Source organism: Manduca sexta, chromosome 16, assembly GCF_014839805.1.
Source record: "Manduca sexta isolate Smith_Timp_Sample1 chromosome 16, JHU_Msex_v1.0, whole genome shotgun sequence".
NCBI lineage: Eukaryota > Metazoa > Arthropoda > Insecta > Lepidoptera > Sphingidae > Manduca > Manduca sexta.
The window spans coordinates 9,385,976-9,407,566 of record NC_051130.1 but is presented as its reverse complement, the minus strand read 5'-3'; the positions used below and the strand labels follow the sequence as shown (position 1 = coordinate 9,407,566).

Here is a 21,591-nt window from a genome sequence, read left to right as displayed (position 1 = left end):
TGGACACATTTCTTAATTTTTATTAAATTTTTCAGTCAAAATTGATAAAATATTTACATTAATATTCTACGTAGTATCAAAAATACAAACTTACATAATATAGTCACAGAGAGCGTTTTGATTTCTAAAATGACAAACACTAAGGGCCTGTTTCATAATTTCTGAGTAAATACTTTTTTATCACATATGTATTATCCGATCAAATACAAGACACACTAATGTTTCCAAATAAATGGTAATAAAATGAGTACTATCCACATTAGTTGTTTAATACGATAACTGTCAAGATTTACTTGAAATTTATGAAACAGGCCGTAACAGTTATACCCTGTTCGTTAGTGACATTTTATTTACATACATGTTGTCCCAAAAGGAATATATTTTAGGATCATTAAATATTATACATATATACTTTTTAAATATGTGATTTACTTCCACAAGTCTTGAAAAAATAACGTAGTTTTAAAGTTCCAACATTCATATCTGTATTTTTTCTAGTTCTAATTCAAGACCACACTGTTTATAGCCTGATCACACACACGTCACACATTTATCCCCGAAGGAGAATGCAGAGGCGCAACCAAGGCACTCGCTTTTCGCCAAGTGTGTTCCGTCCCATGATGTGATAGAGAGCGAGCCTATCGCCATATCGGCCACTAATTCCAGACTCGGGGCTGATACTGAACAGAAAAATCCAAATATCATTTTGCCCGACAGGATTCGAACCCAGGACGTCTTAGTGCGGCCGTACCGTTATATAATAGTCTAATCAAACTCTCATTATTCCAAATTTGACAGTTTTGGTAACCCACCAACATTTATTTATTTAGCACTTCATATACAAAAGTATACAGGCGGACTTAATGCTATAGGCATTCTCCACCAGTCAACCTTGGGGTGGTGCAGAATCATGGCAATCAATATTGGCACCTTAAGTTTTTTAACTAGACAATTTTTTTTTAGTTTCAGTGAAACTACTGACAAAATACTAATAGAGTTCCAGCATTGAGCCGTTTACCCTATCAAATACGTTCAATAGCACTTTTCCCCTAAATTTCTCACAGTTGGTCGGTTTTCGTTAGCACAATTGGTCGATGCCTTTGATGTCATGACTGAGTCTTGGTCGCAGCGACTGGTAGTGAGGTGTAGTGGTTGCAGGTGGTGTTCAGCGGCCGCTCGTAACTCTCACCGCGGGTCCAGGGTCGTTTACCTCTGTGGAATGAAGGTAGATATGAAAACAGAACAGAGAACAGTTTTTTTGGAATTACACATGATTTATTTTGATTGGTTTATTCTTGAGATAGGATTGAAGATTAAGATCGGTATTGTTTGTCGAAAACAGCCGTTACTGATACCTTCAGCTCTCATAGTATCATACCTCGCATAGTTTAAGTATCATACCTCTCATAGTTCAAATATCATACCTGATAAGCATCTTGATGTACCGCTGTGGGCTGGGCGTGGGGGGTGGCTCGTCGTCCAGCTCCAGCGTGATGTACTGGTTGGCGCTGGCGCTGTTGAGGAGCTCGTCGAGACGCGCGTGCAGCTCCGTGAAGTTGGGGCGCTCGCGCGGGTGAGCGCGCCAGCACCACGTCATCAGATCGTATCTGAAGCGAAGATTAGAGTTAAAATCCACTTACCTTGTGCACAGGGATCACTTTGCTTAAAGATCCACTTACTTTGTGAAGTGGGGTCTCTTTGCCTTACCCAATCTATGCAATATTAAAATTTCTAGGCTCTATATTTTAATGGAGTACCTACCAGCTCCAAAATTTTTCTATTTTTTTAAGATCGGTTGACGAGTAGACTGCCCAAAATGGTGTCAGACCCCGGCCTAATAATACAACCCTGGACAACAGTTCAAATCCACTACAGTATGTTGAGATTTTAAAATTTAGAGTAATGTTTTTACATCAACTCGAATGTTAATCAAATAGGACCTTTGCATAAAGTCCTAAACATTGCATCATACTTACAGTTGTTTATTACAGTTGATCGGCTTGGGCATTCTGTAGCCGGCGCGCAGCAGCCGCACCAGTCGCGCCACCGGCACCTCTGGGTACGGCGACCCGCCTACCGTCACTATCTCCCATATCACCACCCCAAACGACCATCTGTAACCACAAACATATTTATACCCTTTTTCAAATAAAATAGAAGTCTAGAATTAGGTGGTCCCTTCAATATCATTATAAACGGTTTTTACTGTCCATTTGTCATCGATTTATCAGACTCTATTCGTCTAATGAAATCTACAGGATATTTTCAGATTGCGCTTCACTTGAGGCTTTTTTCTTTGCTTTCTTCTTTTTATTGAGCTTCTACCTACCATGACCTTTATCTCATCAGTTCAATGGGCACAAGATTTTCTTAATTATAAAATATACCCACATACACATATTTAAAATGGCGGATAGAAAATCTATGAATTTGCAAAACAGAATCTTAAAACATTGAAAAAATATTATGAAGCGTTTTTAAAATCTCACGTCAATTTCTGTAGGAACACTAATTGTTATCAGCGAATCAAATGAGCTTATAGAAGTCGGAAACCCAAAACCTATAGATATAAAATTTCCAATATTTCTTATTACTCCTAGCAAATCTCTACTCACACATCACTCTGCGTGGTGTAAATCCTCCTAGTAAGCGACTCCAGCGCCATCCACTTCACCGGCATCTTCCCATTCCCTTTCTGCTTATACTGATTCTCCTCGTAAATGTCCCTCGACAATCCAAAATCAGCTATCTTCAAGGTCCTGTCCCCTGTGACCAGAATATTGCGAGCTGCCAAGTCTCTATGTACCACTCTGTTGGATGAGAGGAATTCCATGCCCATAGCGATCTGACGGCAGAAGGAGAGGAGATCCAGGGGAGTGAGCTCCAGGTCGCAGATGCCCTGGAGGTCGTACAGTTTGTTGATGACGAGCTTGGTCTCCTTTTGGAGCTTGCATTTGAATAAGTCATTGCGGTAGTCAGTGCTGTCTGTGTTATTGTTGTAATATTTCGCGTTTCGTTTCGACACCATCACGTCCCATGAGCATCTGGAGAATAAAAAAAGGTTTTCGAGCTTACACTTAATTACTACTGGAACAGCTCTAAACAAATAACAATGTAATGGTAAGATATATCGCTGGGCTAAATATTTAGGAGACCCAGTATTTGTTGACGCTATTTTAAATAATTCAGCAGTAACCGCCTGGATAGTTCAATAGATTGAAGCTTTTGAAGTAGATTGCCTAGTACCGTAAGTATGTGAGCAGGTCCCCGCGGCTGCAGTACTCGGCGACGATGAGTGGGCGGCGCGCGCGCGTGCTGCAGCAGCCGAGCAAGCTCACCACGTGCGGGTGCGCGCCCACGCTCTTCATCAGCTCCATCTCCGCGCGGAACGAACGGATCTCCTCCCGGGATGGGAAATCTACCACGCAACAAGTTATGTCTAAAGGTGCTACTTAAGTTTAAACAATAAGCTAACAAAAACTTAGAAACCCACTGATTCTTTTTCTTAAGTGGAAAAGATTAGGGCCTACCATTATCTGACAAAATATCACATGTTGCATCTAGTATTATAAGTAACAAATCCTAATCACCCACCCCTAAAGCTCTTGCTTTAAAGCTTGCTTCCATGATTCTTACCTTTAAGCATCTTAACAGCAACCTCCCTGCCGTTGGGCGCGAGCGTGCCGCGACGGACCACTCCGAAGGCGCCCTCGCCGATGACCTCGTGCAGCAGCACGCGGTCCGAGCGCACTTCCCACTGGTCCTCCGAGCCCGATTCGATGTCGATTTCCTCCGCCTCTTCCTCTTTCAGCGACTTGTTCTCCGCTTTCTGTTTGTATTGGCTCATGGTTAAGATATTTAATAATACAAGTTGTATTACTGGGAGGGTCTCAGCCTTAGTCCACCACGCTGGCCTAGTGCGAGTTGGTTGAGTTTAACAAGGGTACTTATTTCCAACATTTAACGGTTCAAAATACAGAAAGCACAGTCTTAGTATTTCATACTACCACAGTCCTATTGCAAATACAAGATGTAGATGTAATACCATGAAGAGGTGTGCACTTGTGCCTTTGCGGCGGCACCGCAGCGCGGCGGCGAGCGTGGCGGCCGCGGCCAGCGCGCAGCTCGCGCCCGCCGCCGCCGCCCAGCCCCACGGGAACGCTCCTGCCACAGGACACTACCAATAACTACTCACAAACACCAACACAACTTTTTTTTACCGACCGCTTCCAGTAAACTATCCCAACCGCTAACTGCGCTTTAAAGGTAATATAAGCCAATGAAAATAGCTCATCACTCGAGTTTAGGGAGGGTCGTGGGAGCGTCACATGGTTATCTACTACTAGTTAGAAGGTTATTACAGACCTAATACTTTGGGGAACTAAAAATTTTTCGGCTGTGCAAATACGTTAGGTTCTGGTGATTGTTTGATTTTCGCTATGGATTCAATGGTAGTATGGTTATTGGCATGTTTTTCATTGCTGGTTTAGAGTCAGTTGGTTTATACCCTAGCGTAGCCAATTATAAGAATATTTTTAAAGTTCTCTGGGATGATATTTACCAGGAAATATTCCTCGCCTGTAGGTGTGCTTCCTACGTTCGCCAATGATCGCGTAGATCGATATGTTGTAGTAAGGACCGACAGCAACAATGTCATTGAACACTACTTCTGTTGCATTCTGTACAGAAACACACAAAAAATATTATTTTTTTAGGATAAAGAATATTATGTACTGTTCCAAAAATACAAAAAGGTTTAAGAATTCATTAATTTTTTATTGCAATTGAAAGATGAGACGAATGAAGGTAAGCTTTACAACCGTCTGTTTTAACAGTAGAAATTAGAATTACTGTTGTATGTATGGATTTCAGTTTATCTGTTTTTTGCATTATCATGAGTATGACGCTCATTATATGTACCCCAAGATACAGACTTCGCCTAGTATGGGGACAACTTAAGAATATTGAATTGCTTGACTCAGATATACCAATTATTGTGTAAGTAATTCTTAATGTTATTTATGTCTTTTATTACTTCAATAAAGTTATATTTATTATTGTTAGCTTTGAATTACAAAGTATTATGTGGCACTGCGTTCGTTATCTTCAGATGTTAGATATTGTCTTATAATGTCCAGTTATTACAGTGTCCTTCAAACTAGGACAAGATAGAACACACACTATGCTAATTAGCCGTAGAAATAAATGGGCCCTCGAATACGACAACCCTACCACTTTAATATTTTAGCAGAACATCCACAGGAAGTGACCACTATACCATTTCGGGGTCCCAATCATTATATTTTAATTCTATTTTATTGATTTTGAAAACTTACAACTAACGTATATAATTGGTAAAAAATATATAATAGAAGGCCATTTACAAGTTGTATGTATAGATAAACAGGATTAGAACAATATAAAGAAAATGGCAGACAATACATGCTATAGAATTAGAAGAAACGTAGAATAAACAGAAGGAAACAAAAACTATCATGCCTATTTCTTTCTTAAGGTATTCATGATTCTTCTGGGTTCACACGATTTAAAAAGAAAAATAGATATTGATATCCTTACCTTCGGCGCGGAGACGCTGCGTTCAAGAACAGCGGTCCTAATAGTGACCTTATAACGCTCTGGGAGGAGCCGCGGCTGAGTCCAGTTCACGCGCACGGACCACGTGCCTTTAGAGTCTTCTTTTGCGTGAAGAGACACATTTTTTGGTTCTTGCGGTTTCAAATTATCTGGTGCAATAATTGTACGTTAGTCTAGCAGCAGGATAATTTCAAAAGAGAAAGAAATATATTAAAGCGGCCAAAAGCTAGTATTTAATAAAACCCGACACAGCATAAAAGTAGGAAGTGATAACTAGTATTATTATATATGAAGGGTCAGCTGAAGACATACTATACAATGATAAAACGGGATCCAAAGGTACCTAAATCCAAGGTAAGCGCATAGTTTCAGCAAGTTTAGACCTTTGAATTTGGACCTAATTTAGATGGGCATTGGAAAGACCAAACTTGGAAACATTGGAACTCCTATTGATTACTTACTTAACACGCATTCTTTATGTTCAGCACACGAAGGCGTCTCGTACTGAAATTTTGTATTGCCATAGGCTCCCATCACTGTTAACTCGCATTCTTCATCTAGGTTTAGATTTTCTATTGTTACATTAGGTTTTGTAGTTGGCTGAAAAAAAAGGATTTGTTGGTACGACAATATGAGGCCTGGACATTACTAGCAGCGTAGGTTCAATATAATGTCGATTCAACTGCTGCGTATCACGACGTTGTATTTTCAAAATCAAATGAAACTCAGCGCTAGACACTTTGACTGCTCTTTGTATTGAACTTTTGGGCTGTATACGACATACTGATTTTAGAAAACGTTTTTTTTGGAATGAGCTATTAAAGCAAATTTTTCGTGTGCGAGTTGCTCATTATCGATATCCCATCGGGTACAACATATTTTATTCGTTGCCAGTGAAAATTAGAACCTATAGATTTTAATACAAAAGTTTTCGCGTAACTTACCCATATATACTCATTGTATAAGGGGATCTCGCGACAGAAATGTACGATTTCGAAGCATAGGTCGTCATCTGAAATATAATAAAATTTAGAATAATTTGCTAGATTGTTTAATATTAAATTTTTCATTGCTTTTTATAAATATTAGAGAAACAAGCAGATCATTATTACAACCGTTGAAGTTGCATTATCAGTTATCAAACTTATTTTGCTTGCGATTTCATCCTCGCAAGTCTATCCGAGGAAGGCCCACTGAGTCTAAAATTATATGTGTTAATCCTGGACTTGGACCTGATGTGTGCCAAATTTCATTCATTTCCATTCACTAGCATAGCACAGGCAGATGAACGAGTGGGTTGATGTCAAGCCATATCTGTCCTCCATAAAGAGATCACCAAAACTAATCAAGGATACATCCATGAAGGTCTGTGGGGGTTTGAAAAGATGGGCCTTCCCGAATCTTTGGGTCTTTCGAAATCTCACTCAGTATACGTAAGGTAAATAAATTTTTACTTGTTAGTTTAGTGAAATAGTTGTCCTATGTAGGTCGAATCGGCAAATTTATGTTATAAACAAATAAATCAACAATAACTAAAAAAATAACCTCACACTCACCACCAAAAGAGTCCCAGGTGAAGATAGCATTAATGACATTCGTGAAAACATTAGAAAAGTTTCCATTGAACGTGACTTTGATATCGTAGTTCTTGTGGATGGATGACGGACCTTTATACAAAGGTACGTTGGTGGCTTTTGTCCACTTATAAGGAATACCTTCGTCTGAGAGTTGGGCGGTCCAAACCGTATATTTTACACTTGCAAGCGTGCTCAGCTTTACGTATTTTCCCCCTGGTTGGAGCAGCCCGTATGATATCTGGAATTTTGTTTATTACTCTGGAGATTGATTTAAATATGTTTACGGAAATAGATATGTTATTTTAATTATATAGATTTACTGGCTTTTGCAGACGATGTTGCATGCTTTTAAGCCTGTTTTCGGGATGAAAATATACGTCTAATATTAGCTTACACTTTTTTTCACACTATCTACTCCGATATCGGGAGATTCGCGCATTCAGCCAAAAAATGAGGTGTATAACTAAAATATAACTCAAAGAATAAAATATGCGGTTGATATTTCTTAAACAGTATAATATAAATCTCAGATATAAACGCATCAATTTAAATTTATTCGATTGAAGAAATAGTAAAACAAAATAAATATTTTCGTCTCATGCTAGTACGCAAAAATTTTAGGCGAACCGTAAGACGTCTGAGAAATTCGAAAATCTTGTCAAAGTAAAATATTAGTTCATCACAAAATAATATTTACAAATAAAAATGGTTTAGGTAATAATTACAATCGCATGAGAAACTGTTTATTTAATAAAAATCTACTTATATTTTGTACAAAATTACGGCATGATTGAGTTTCCGTTATCTACAAGTTAAGTTTTTCGAATATAACCGACGATTTGTAATCGTAAATCTTCTGTCTATCCCTCCAGGGTACTAGCGTGACTTTATGTTAATTTTCTTCACTGGTTTATCAGTCGCAACTGGAAACACCCGCATCTATGTTGCGTTATTGTAAAATATGATATAGAAACCGATCATTTGGGTTTATTATGCAATTGCTTTTTAATTTTGAGGGCTTGGATTATTTCTTCAATTCGCAAATTACTATTCGCCCTATCAATCGATACCTATAGATTTCAATACAAATATTTTATGCCAATCGATGGCATAAAATGACAGTGTTATTTTTTGTCGGATTTAAGCCAGTCCGATGACTGTGTGGCAAGCCTATTTACAAGAAATGCTGAAATACTGTTTCGCTTCTTTTTAAAAATAAAGGAATGTTTCCTTTGAATTAAATTGGCTATCTCCATTAATTAGAGTACTTTCCCTCCAGGTGAAGTTCAAAAATTCCACTCTGTATACTATCTCAATGCTGGGTACGTGCCTCCTCTACTACTGAGGTGGATTAAGCCTTAGTCTACTACGCTGGCCTATCACAGATCGGCAGACTTCACACACCCTCAAAATTCCTATAGAGTACTTTTTAGATGCAGACTTTCTTACGATGTTTTTCTTCACTTTTTATGCAAGCGATAATTCACAAAGAAAGCACACATAACTTTAGAAAAGTCAGAGGTGCATGCCCTTGGGTTTTGAACCTGCGGACATTCGTCTCGGCAGTCCGTTTCGGTCCCAACTAAGCTATCGCCACTTTAATATAAATTGTGCAAACATCATTTAAAAGTATGTTGATTTCCTTCCTTACTACATTAATCGTACAAAAGTGATAAATACTTAATAATTATTACTTTTAGGTGTTACTAGGTAATTAATCGCGTTGGGTATTTTTTTGTATTGATAATATTTTCCCTGTAAGAATAATAAATAATTACTATAAAGGGATGGAAATGGTATTTCCCCTAATTATCGAGTTACATTTTAGGTAGACATTATAGATTGCGTTATCCAAGTTCATAAAATAATTTATGCACTCATTATTTCATTTGAATTAATAAGTAGGTATAAAGTGCAGATAGGTTTCTCTCTGGGTGGGGTAGTTGGTCTCTGGGTGCCGTGCTGAGGTTCCGGGTTCGATCTCCAGGTCAGGTAAAGTGATATTATTTTTTTCTAATCAGTATCAGCCCGGAATCTGGAATTTGTGCCCGATAGGACTATAGGCTCGCCCCCTATCACATAATGGGACGGAATACGCATGGCGAAAAGCGGATGCACTTGTTACGCCTCTGACTACCCCTTCAGAGATAAAAGGTATGAGTGTGTAAGCATATGTGTTGCCATCGATTGTCTCATCTGACTTACTCTTTTTTTACTTCTTACATTTATACCTACATGAATCTTCGCTATTAGAAACATACCACCCAGTCCAAAGAGAAAGAAAAAAGGCATAACAATCTTAATGGAAAGTACTCCCCTCCAGGAGGCAATTCTTGTGCGCTCAGTCTCCACACCAAATGCACGCTCATGCACGGGGGGACATTAGTTGCGGCCCTAGGCACACAGGTAAGTGTGTATGCCTCTTGGTTGCCAAATTCACATTGAGGTCTAAAAGGGCTCGCGAATATCCTCCTTCCTTCTCTCCTCTGCCATCCTTATAAAGTTCCTTCTCCACCCTCACTTCCTTCCCAGGTATCCCCGTAGGGACTGCCGTGGTTGCTAAGTCGGGGGATCGCCTGTACACCGTTCGCAAGGTACCCCCGATGATAACCACGGTGGCTTTTTTTTATTGCTTTGACTGACAAGACGAGCTTCTCGTTCGCCTGATGGTAAGCGATACGACCGCCCATCAACAGAAGAAACACTATCTAATACCTTGAATTACAAAGTGTTGTTTGCTATTGAACTGCACTCACCATCCTGAGACATGAGATGCTAAGTCTTATTATGTCCAGTAGTTACACTGGCTACAAAAAAAAATGGTAGGTACTAACCTATATCTAATAGTAGTTAGAAACCTATATATAATAGCAAACATTCTATATAACGTAAGTCACCTTTCCGTAATGTAATCCTTGGCATAAAACATGAAAACTTTTTTTGCTCAAGTATAAAATTTAAATCCAGTACCATAAGCATTAGCATTTGTATCCTCCTTCACCTTTTTATGTCCAAGGTCCAGTCACAATGTCATTTGGCTACGTTTCTGGACCGCATATTTACGAATAAAAAGGACGAGATAGTGCTATTAATTAAATTTGTTAGACAGCCTAGTTTGGATTGTGCTAGTAAGTACTTATGTTAGTCGAGTAGCGATTGACTTAGTAACTAAACGTGTCTGTACTAATCTACTCCACTAAATTATCAGACATATTCACTTGCTTAATTAGTTGCTACTTGAGTAAAGTATTAGCGTAGTTCGAACTAATTTTTACACCCAGTTACTTCAAGAACTGTAAACATTACAATTAACGGCTTAGACATAAAAAATGCCATACCATGTCAACGTCGTTGATAAAACGCACAAGAGTTGCCACTACATAACGTCAGAATTTAGACAAAATTAAATGTGACTTTGATTCTTACTGCCAATGTAGAACTGGCCGTTAATAAATATCATATTTGAGATAGAATTTTCAAATTTGAAACAGTATTTCTTGATATTACTTCCAAGTTCCAAATAAAACTATTAACTTAAGGGCCTATTTCACAAGTTATAAATATCATTTGCTTGTTATTGAATTAAACAGCTTATATAAGAACTTCTTTTATTACTATTTATTTGGGAGCATAGATTAGAGTGTAAATTTATATTTGGATGGTTTATAAAATTTACACATTTATGTAGCATTTACACAAAAGTTGTGATACAGGCCTTTATAATAGTTATAGTCTTACCTCTTCATGTGGTTTATAGTGTTCTGCTACTAGCATGATGAGTTGCCTATGTCTTGAAGGTCCCACTTCCAACGTGACACTGCCGGCAGTCTGACACTTGACCTGCACCGCCGAAGGATCTGACGATACTTTGTAGTCATTACCTATAATGTTACAGTGATGTTAACTTTGAAAAAGTTAAGATTGGTATTAAAAACTGGGCCTAAACCAAATTCAATTTGCAATATCTGCATTACGTTTTCTCCATTTTGAAGAGTCGTAAACCAGAAGTACGGTGATGATCAGTTAATAAAATATATTAATAATAAATGTACTTACTCCAAAAATAGTTCGTGCAGTTGGTACTCGAATACTGAAATATGAGCACAAATTATTAAGTAATAATAAAAAAGAAAAATACCAAATACCTCCGCTTGACACTATTTTCTGGGACACCCTGTATAATGCAATATTAAATATAGTCAATGCTAATGGCAGATTTGAATTTACTCCTGATTGATATCGTTTTAGAGGCGAAACATTTGCAGGCGTAACAGTCCGGTAAAGTGCTTCAGGTCCACTATAAAGACTGGTGATAAGTATTCAGAAAATGTCCTCAAAATATGAAAATTTGGAAATATAATAGGTTAGAATAGCAAATGAAAACCTCGTGCTAGTTGAGACAGGCGACGTAGAAGATTGACCTAAATAAATAGATTTTAAGCGATAACCGAAGCTCTGTTCAAAATCCAGCGCAATAAATTATATTTGATCAATGATCTTGATCCGTACTTCGTCGGATAATGGCTGAAATGCGTCATCGCTTATATAATTAGACAGCTTGTTTTATATTTTAAGGGCTTTATGTTTCTTACGTTAAAAGTGACGTGACATAGACTACAAGTACGTACTTCGTATTTATAAAATTCTTGATATTTTACTTGTCAAAGAAAGTGATAATAACACATGATTTATTTTTAAAACAGACCTTGGAAACTTTATAAAGACTAATTTATTGTAATAATGATTATTAAGTACTTAAGGTTTTAAGATAGGTCTAGTGAAATTCACCCGAATAATAGTACAAAGATAGGTAAACTGAAAGCTTTGGAAATAAAAAAAAACCAGTCTAGTCACAAAACAAAAATATCCGGTGTGAAAAAAAGAATCCAAAACACTGGCCATAGGGTAGATAATCGCGAAACGTGAAAAGTATGGTATTATAATATGGTTTCCATTTACCTACCTACACGTCCAACCCATCGAGATCGCGATACGTCATTTACGGGTTAATGACGTATTTAATACTATAAAAGTATATCATAAAACAATAAAGAACTAAAGCAATATAGGTATCATATTCTAGAAAACAATGTTTCTGCAACTTACAAAGTGGCTATAGGAATTCAAAATGACCTTAAACGTGAAGCCGAGATTGAAATATTGCCGTGATGGTGTTTATCAACAACACAACAGAAATACCTCGTGTCACCTGATGGATTGAACGTGGCCCCATCGCCCACGCCCACTCTGATAAGTTCCGCTATTAATGTAACATTTGTTGTTATTGTAATTTCTGTAAGTGCTATAATCAGCTTTAAAGTTAATTCAGTAGGTGTAATAGTCTGTGGCGGCGACGGTGGTTGTAATGCGGTACAATCGTGCAAAGTTTTGGGTTCCATCTTGACATACGTATATTACGCCTGTATCACATGAGTGTAGGCAGAGATTTTGGAATTTTACTATTTCCGAATCTTTACACTTTATTCGCTTTTTCTATTTTGATCAATCTTCTCATACTTTCCGCCAGTTCAGGGTACTTTTTACTCGTCTTTACTAAGGAAGTCAGTTATCTGATATTCGATTATACGTTGGACTTAACCCATACGAATTCTTCCATCTGCACTCGTCTTATACAGGGTAATTTTGACATTGCGTTAGTAATTGTAACCACATATTCGTTTCTGCCATCATGCCAAAAATAATTAATGAATAAGACTTTTTTTCACAATATATCCTATTTTACCCTTCTGACTGTTTGACAATTTTTGTAATTTAGTGTGTATATTATAGTGTGTGCGTGAGTATATTTCTGGTGAAAGTTTGATTTGCCGGTGCAACTAATTCTCTTATAGTAGTAATGCCACTAGGGCGTTTAAAATTAAAATTACTTTTAATTGATATTTATTTTGACCCAAATTTACTTTCTATTTTACATCTACGGTTCGAGTAACTTATTATAGTATATTTCTTCTGTCAGTTACCTATCATCCATGATTTTTATAAGTAATAACAAAGTAGCTCTTATTCAGTGGAGTAAACACATCTGTTCATGCTTCAGAGTATGTTAAGCCACCCCTCTATTCCGATTTATTGGCAAACACCCAGAAATCTTTCTCGGAATTCCTATGTTACCTGACTTGTCATTGAGCTGATCTATAAAATCAGGAAATGGATTATTAAAGGAATTTAAAGGAGGTCCAGTAAAGCCTTTCTAAAAGTGAAACGAGATTTGATAATCCGTGGTGTGCGCAGATGAAAAACTCTTATTACGGTACGTTTCAATTCTTAAGAATTTCTATGATGTCTGAAATAGAGATGTTCTAAATCAATAATAATAATTTATAACATATTTTTAATACCCATGAAGCTTAAGTCAAGTGTTTTGTACACATTATCTATGTCATACCAATGGTATTTGGCGTAGTCAATATTTCGGCCGATTGATTACTCGATATCGGACCTGTTTGTACAAAGATCTGATAAGCGTAGAGGTTATACTGACATCCGAACTTGCGATAGTAGACTGACATGCACTTTATGCAGTTCCCACACCTAGCCGAATTTATTCTACCTGAATTTTTCTTTAAAGGAACCGTAAATTGATTTTATTACCATAATTTATTGGTTTTACGGCACGTATTAATAAATGAGGAAAGGTCTTAACAATGTTGATTGACAAGAGATTATCGTCACCAGTCGATACAATTATGCCGGCCTATTTGAAGATACTCTAAAGGGAAAAACGTTATGTTATGTATCAGACGATTTAAGGATGTAGTAGAGTCAGTGAATTAACTGACTTGTTAATTTTTTATTGGACATGAGATTAAACATCTTATGTTTCAGGGTGATGAACGAAACGGAAAGCTACGTAAGTGCTTGTAATTCAAAGTTTTGTATTTTGTTACTGTTTATGGGTTTTCATCCCTTTGTTCCCTTTCTAGGTTGGTGCCTTAATACCTAATATGGGAAAATGTAATGTAGAAATAGACATAATACTCATCGAATGTAAATTCCCCTTTTTCATCTTAGCACGATACACTTTATCGTTCTCTTTCCACGTGATTTAAGAGTTATATCTTAATATTTATTAACAAAATAAGGCTTTGCAGCATTGGTCGTTTAAAATATTTTTAAGTATCAATACAGGCGTGGGAAAAGGCATTAGCTAATTTTTTACGGTACAAATTGACTTCAGTAGTCAAGGCTAGTCATCTATAAAATTAGACGTTATCCGAAATTAGGAACTCGATTTGAACAAAAAATAAACACTCAATTTATTTTTGTAGCATAAAAGCTGTTCAAGGAATGCCTTATTGAATAATGAATGCCTATTTCATAAATAATAGAACACGTTATCTATCGAAATAAAAATACTTTGAGATTTATTTGCTTTTTTTACTTTTATTTTTCACCCGAATTTAAACTGGTATTTGAAAGACCGGCTGCTAGACTTTAAGCCATTGTGAGATCTTCTGCGAAGTTGAGACCGTCACATTCTTTTTAAAAAAAAATAATAATTTATATAATTGTAAAATGTAGGTAGATATTATAACTTTGACTTTTCGGATGACCAATACCTCAGTACACTGCGTGACCATGAATTCTACGAAGTTATCGAAACGTCAGAGGACAATTATAATACAAAAAATCGCGATAAATCCGAAATCTAGTTTTATTTCGATGTTTATCATTCGCGTAAATATAGAAAATCATTGTTAAAACATTTGTTATTCATGGATAATTTTGGCGCAATGTTAGCAGTAAAGACTAATATGTGTTGTTACTTATTAACCCAATGTTAAAATGACCCTTATGTTTAATTATTAAGTACTAGCTTCCGCCCGCAGCTTCGCCCGCGTGGATTTCGGGTTTCAAAAATGGAGAAGGTGCTCAATTTGTCGGGATGTTTTTTTAATTTATGGTGGTATGCAGGTGGTCCGATTGTCCGGTCAGGGTCTGATGATGGGATCCTGGTGAAATTGAAGGACCTTTAACCATTAAGGTTGCACACGAAATGACGGAAGCTTAAAAAATGGAGTAACTTCTCCCGTTTTCCCAACATTTTCCATCACTGCTATGCTCCCTATTAATTGTAGCGTGATGAAAAGTATACTATAACCAGCTCAGGAGTATGAAAAATAATTGTACCAAGTTAAGTTAAAATCCGTCGAGTAGTTTTTGTTTCTATAACGGTTATACAGACAGACAGACAAAAATTTTACTAATTGCATTTTTGGCATCAGTATCGATCCCTAATCACCCCCAGTTATTTTGGAAATATATTTCATGTACAGAATTGACCTCTCTACAGATTTATTATAAGTATAGATATGCAAAAGTAGCTCAAAAATTGCCCATAACGAAAACATGCATTTTAAAGTAAAACAAAAGAAATAATATCGTGAAGCCAACCAAATAACTAATGATATATTAAATTTTGTGACTGTTCAATTTAGTCGGGTCCGCGATATCACTTTTGTTGAGTTTCAGAACGCGACATTACATTATTATATTCTGTGCTCCAACGCACACTGCTTTGATGTTAGGAACACACCTACATTGCTTAGACAACAGTGAACTTTATACAATAGCAATAAAGCTCAAATTGACTCTACGTATTAGTTAGAAAACGTTTGTATGGGAAATAGAAAAATGCTGTTTTCAGGATTTTCCCGGAAATTATTCGAATTTTTCTCACCTTTTAAACCTTCCCTAGACCTCCACGAATAATTCAAGACCAAGATAAGATAAATCCGTTCAGCCGTTCTCGAGTTTTAGCGAGACTAACGAACAGCAATTCATTTTTATATATATAGATATAATCTTCTAAAACATCAATTCATAAGCGGCTGTTTCTCAAAACGTAACTGTAAACGGGGGCACATTTCAAATACAGTTTTGACATCATTCATTTGACTAGTCGCATCACAAAACTTTGTCTATTGCTTCAGTAGTACTTTTTGACATACATTTTGTTTAAAAAAAATATTCAAGTATAAATTGTATACACCTCTTCTAATTCAGTTAACCCCGCAACATGTTGCATAACAATTTATTTGTCTTTACAACTTTTTACATTATTATTAAATGGATAGGCTGTAGCTAGCGGTGATAGTCTAGTAGAAGTGGAACGGACTGCCGAGACGAATGTCCACAGGTTCGAATCCCCAGGGCACACACTTCTGACTTTTCTAAAATTATGTGTGTATTCTTTGTGAATTGTCGGTTGTTTTAACGGTGAAGAAAGAAAAAACATTGTGAGGAAACCTGCACACCTGATAAGTTCTCTATAGGAAGTTTGAAGGTGTTTGCAGTCTATCAATCTGCACTAGGCCAGCGTGGTGGACTAAAGCAAAATCCCTCTCAGTATTAGAGGAGGCCCGTGCCCAGCAGTGGGACAGTACATAGTATAGGGCTAATATTATGTCGGTAACGGGGATCGGCTGTACGGAATTGATGCTACTGCTTCGCACTAAGCCGAAGACTATAGTCTTTCACTACATGTCTTTGAGCTTTGTTGATTTTCGTATATAGGGTCCTTTATTAACGCAATGCCAAAATGATCTTGTATACAGCTAGTGAGATAGAATAAAAAAATATTTTTCCTTCATATGTACTGAGAAGTCCTCAGTATTTGTGAATGTCCACTGGTAAAGATTTATCATCAGTTAGCTGGTTAGCTTTTCTTGGGATCCAATTCACTAATACTTATAAAAGTCCATCTCATATCAGTGGCGAAGGGTGAAATTAAAAAAAAAATGCCTTAGCGAACATAACGCGCAGACAACAAAAACGTAAACAAACCTAAAAGGGAAGTCTTTAGGAATCAGGCTGTATGGACGCTGTGTCACTGTCTCATATACAATTAAAATAAAACTAAATGATAGTTCGAACCATGACTTATTTGGTGAACCATCAAGGCAAATGTAAACTCAAAGGCTTCCCTTTAGTTGATAACGAATGTATAATAGACGAGGCTTCGGCTACCCAATTATCAATGAACAAGTATGCTGAGTTTAATTAACCTACACTCAATTGGATGGGATTGGGGGAAATGTTGCCCAGCAGTGGGATATATTATCACACCATTAGAATTATAGAGAACTAGTTCATAATATTAGAATTTTGATATAAGGCATTATATTTTAAACGAAGACATTCCTAGTTATAATAAGTAGCGCTCTTAAAAAATATGCTATAATTCCAAAACCTATTTACGAAATATCTGAGGACTCAAAACCATGTACGAGAAACAGAAAAGTAAAAAACTACAACTCACTTGAATACGATAGACTATTTAATTTTTAAAACGCATTTTAAGTTAATTGTTACATACGATTATATTTAGTCACGAACGCAATGCCGGAAATATTTAATAATGGCAGATGAATCACTCATTTGATTTAATAGCTTTTTTAATGCAGCCTAATATTTCGTTTGATAAACATATCTAAGATGAATGGTTCAAATTAAATGATGTGTGATTGATGACCATTAATAATAGAATAAGAAGTTATAGCATTAGTGAGTAAATATTCATAATTAATTTTCATTTTCGTGATTGCACATACGTTCTCGATACATTGATTTTTAATTTATCAATTTTACTAAAATTAATAACAAACACAGAGTATCGTAATCGAGAGACACGCAATAAAATAAAAAATAATTAGAGTCGATTGATTTGTTAATTTTGGTGGAAAAAAAATATTTCATTGTTACTCACCTCAGAAATGTAAAAATAAAGATTTGTGCATACAGAATTCGTTAATTTTTCTAATTGCAATACGGGCACATGCGACATCGCTTTCACTTTTCTTCCGCTCACTACGGTCGCAGTTACGCATACAGAAAAAAATATTGCTGTATGACATATCAAAAAAAATAAATGTTTCACCGTTGCCATTTTCATTCGATTTATTATAACATATTTAATTATATTGCCATTAATTAAAGTTAATAAAAAATAGAAAAATAAAAAAAACGCTATTAAGATTTAATGTCACTGGCTGACAATAAATTGCTTTAAAAAGTCTTTAGTTCTTTTTTTAAATTCGTATTGCGTATTTTCCCGCGCGGGAAACGCGAAGTGAATTGCAAAAGCGCAGTAGATGGCGTCCAACCGCGCGCGCTTGCTGCCCTTCTGTTCAGAACTGGGGCGCACGTGAAGTGCCACCAAGTTTTACGGGCGAGAGCGTTGGTAAAAGGGTGGTGTTTCATAGCCTCACCGATTCATTAATTCAAGTTTTTTTTTACATACAACGTAATTATGTATGATAAGGTTTTCTGATTAAAACATCAGTTTTTACTTATATGTAGAGTCATACAGTTAAGCTATTTTACATCTTACTGATAGTTATAACCTCCTTTGTTAATTTGCTTCTGGATGTAATAATATACTGACAATAAAAAAAAAAGAATTTTCTGGCAAAAACAAAATTGAATGATTAGTATAAGTAAGGTACATGTATTTGTAAATTAGTTTTCAATAGTGTTAATCACATGAAGAAATCGCAATGTTAAAAAATATAATTCACAATAATTAGGGGATAAATCCATCCTTACTGCACAAACTAGAATCGAAACTATAATTAATTTCTAATTTAAATAATACGGTCATTACCTAATAATCGGTAGAGTCAAAATTTAAATATGTATAGTTGTGTTGAAATATTATTTTAAGATAATGTTACAGCTGGTTATATTAAAATAAATTACCCTATTTAAATTAAGAGATAGTACAAGGTGGCGCAAATGTTGTCGACCGATGTTTTTTGCTGTAATTTTTTATGAATGAAATACTTTAGCTTTGCTTTTGGTTTATGTTAAAAAGTCGAGATATCAGCTAAGTGACTGTTGCCAGAAATGATAACTATTCGGGCCTAGCATTTTCCCACTTTTGCTAGAAACTTCGGCGACAGGTCCTCGCATTCCTGGCGGATATTATTTTTAAGAGCTTCACGCGTCTGACTCTTGTTGATATACTTATGACTTAAAAAAACCCACAAAAAGATGTCTGGAACAGTTAAATCAGGCGATCTTGCCGGTCAGTGTAAACAACAATTATAATTATTCCGCGTTCTTTAGGAGTATAGGTATTCCTGGCTTGTCGAGTATTTTGTATCTGTTTATTTCACAAATGTCAAAGTAGACTTGACAATTGCCGCCATTTGTAAAAATGATATCATTTTCTGACGATGACGATTTTTCACCATCCTGTATATTATTAAGTAGATATTACATAGGTGTATTAAAAATGGACCCTAACCGATGTTCCTTTCAGAATTTGAAGCTGTTTTGAGCATGAATGAGACTAAAGATTGCGAGATTTTGGAGTCACAGAACATAGGTATACAGAACTATCATAGTTATACTTGATGCGTTCTGTGGCCTAAGCGACTTCGTCATATTAAAACGATCGTTTTAGAATCGACAGTGTTTATGTAAGGTAATATTGATAGAGACGGAGATCATTTTTCAAGTTACTGCTCTATCGTTAAATATAATTTTTTAAACGATAGAGTACATTTTTCAAGTTGTCTAAAATATAAATTGATATCAATGTAAATATTATAAAAATATCTTCCCTCATGGTACTACACGCATAAGCTAGAAATGTAGGCTGTATGGCTGGGTCTCTACCCACCCTTTTGGACGTAAAAATCAGCGAAACTTATATTAGATACTCTAACATCTAAATTGATGGTTTATTTTATTGATCCATTTGACCAGCACAAACACTATTTAATTACAACTCTTTGAGTGCAATGGCGACATGTTAGTTAAAGTTTGCCACGAAAGTAGCTGAAGAAATTCAAAATTAAAAACCGTTTCTTCACATGGACTTGCATTTCAATATATATTTTTTTCTTTATCTAAAATAAATTAAACTATTTGAAGTTTGTTTAAGTGAATAAAAAACGACTGTTGAATAGGACAAAAAAAAATAAAAAAAATTGAATTTAGTGGCTGATTGTTCTTAGAATTTTAAGCAAATATATAAATTATGTTATTAAATTTTTTTTTTCTAAACATGGAACGGAGTGGATTGGGTTTGATTTTTTACGAATAGTCGCCTGCCCTATAGATGCGCTGCGGGAGATCCGTAAATCTGACGAAATGTCCACCCGGATAATTGAAATTTATATTATTATATCGAAACAACAAAATTCATTATTTCGGTTATAGGCTTGCTTCCCATAATACTGAATAAAATAGAGTGTGGGCAACTATAAAGGCATTAGTTTAACCTCCTTACTCTCCGTAACAAAGCGTCTTAAACATATTTATTTCCTCAAAAGATTACAAGAGATCACTTGTAGAGAAAATACAACCATTGAAATACACTAAATGTTTATACCTATTGGGCTAGTTATAAGATATAGTATTATATGGATTCTAGTATTTTTAGGTGTCGAATGTTCAACGGTGGTGTCTGTGCGCAAGTGGGAATATTATTTAAGAATCTAATAAATAATTTCATCACTAGCAGTAATGGACTAGGTGCGTCTTCGCTCTTCGACAACAAAACCTATGTAAAAACTATGAAATACATTTAATAATTCTAGTAAACTATTTCGCCACATGTAGTAAGTAGGTGATTCACCGTGTAACGATGTGTCCGCATCATTACGCTTCGACGAGTGTCCTTGCCGCTCGGGATATTGATCTCAAATATTTTAAGAATTCGGAAGTTAATGAACTATGTTTATTAATTTTATTTAAATAGTTTTATGTGATTTTTATCGCGAAATTAACATTCGCGTCCGTTTTTTGACGTCACGGTATGTAATTTATTTTTCAATTAGAATTAAATCAATTATGTATTTTTGACGTCATTCGTTAGGGGTTATGATTTTACAATTTGATTTAATGGTTAAGAAAAAAAACACTGCTTACCTAAGAGTTTCATATAAGAATTTCGATTATAATAAGTAGCGACTAAGACGCAATCAATTCCTTAATTCTAGAAGATTCATATAACAATTTAATACTCAAATCAGAGCTGATATACATTGCAACTTATTTATTTTGACAATACATTTTATTTAAACTAAAGCTAAAACTATTTACAAAACACACTATTATAAAACTACTATATAGGTATACTTATTTAATTTGCCAATTGTACTTCATTGTAAAACATAAAATATATCGTGGTATACTTATTTAATTATTGTATTCGGCACATCGAAAGTTTACGTAACAACTTAACAGGTGATACTGTGCGAACAGCTTTCAGATAATGCGATGACAGTTATATTACCAACAGTTTTTTGCCTTTATAAAGAGTGAAAGCTTTATTCATTTTATTGAGAGGCTAAAGGCTGTGTAATTGGACAACAATGTATATCTTTTAGTTTCAATGGCATTTCCTGACGCCTGCATTACAAAAGTTATTTGCACATGTTTCGGT

The 21,591-nt window shown here is 35.7% G+C and overlaps 1 protein-coding gene across 1 annotated transcript; it reads right to left on the bottom strand.

Moving 5' to 3' along the window:
* Positions 1–4: 4 nt before the first annotated feature.
* LOC115446494 (tyrosine-protein kinase receptor torso) lies at positions 5–18,353 on the bottom strand. The gene is made up of 15 exons (XM_030173163.2): positions 17,902–18,353; positions 11,229–11,262; positions 10,911–11,053; positions 7,152–7,410; positions 6,540–6,607; positions 6,057–6,195; positions 5,578–5,744; positions 4,562–4,679; positions 4,046–4,164; positions 3,637–3,829; positions 3,247–3,418; positions 2,616–3,044; positions 1,977–2,114; positions 1,425–1,607; positions 5–1,212 (listed from the first exon to the last, which is right to left on the bottom strand). Exons 1-15 carry the CDS (start codon positions 18,085–18,087, stop codon positions 1,107–1,109), a joined length of 2,454 nt encoding a protein of 817 aa, XP_030029023.1. The 5' UTR covers positions 18,088–18,353; the 3' UTR covers positions 5–1,106.
* Positions 18,354–21,591: the final 3,238 nt, after the last annotated feature.

Coding starts and splice junctions, on each gene's coding strand:
- LOC115446494 (XM_030173163.2), bottom strand. CDS start 18,087: ATGAAAATGGCAACGGTGAAACATTTATTTTTTTTGATATGTCATACA. Junction 6,608..7,151: donor CACCTGGGACTCTTTTGGTG/GTGAGTGTGAGG, acceptor ATTATATTTCAG/ATGACGACCTATGCTTCGAA. Junction 3,830..4,045: donor CAAGTGCACACCTCTTCATG/GTATTACATCTA, acceptor CAATACAAACAG/AAAGCGGAGAACAAGTCGCT.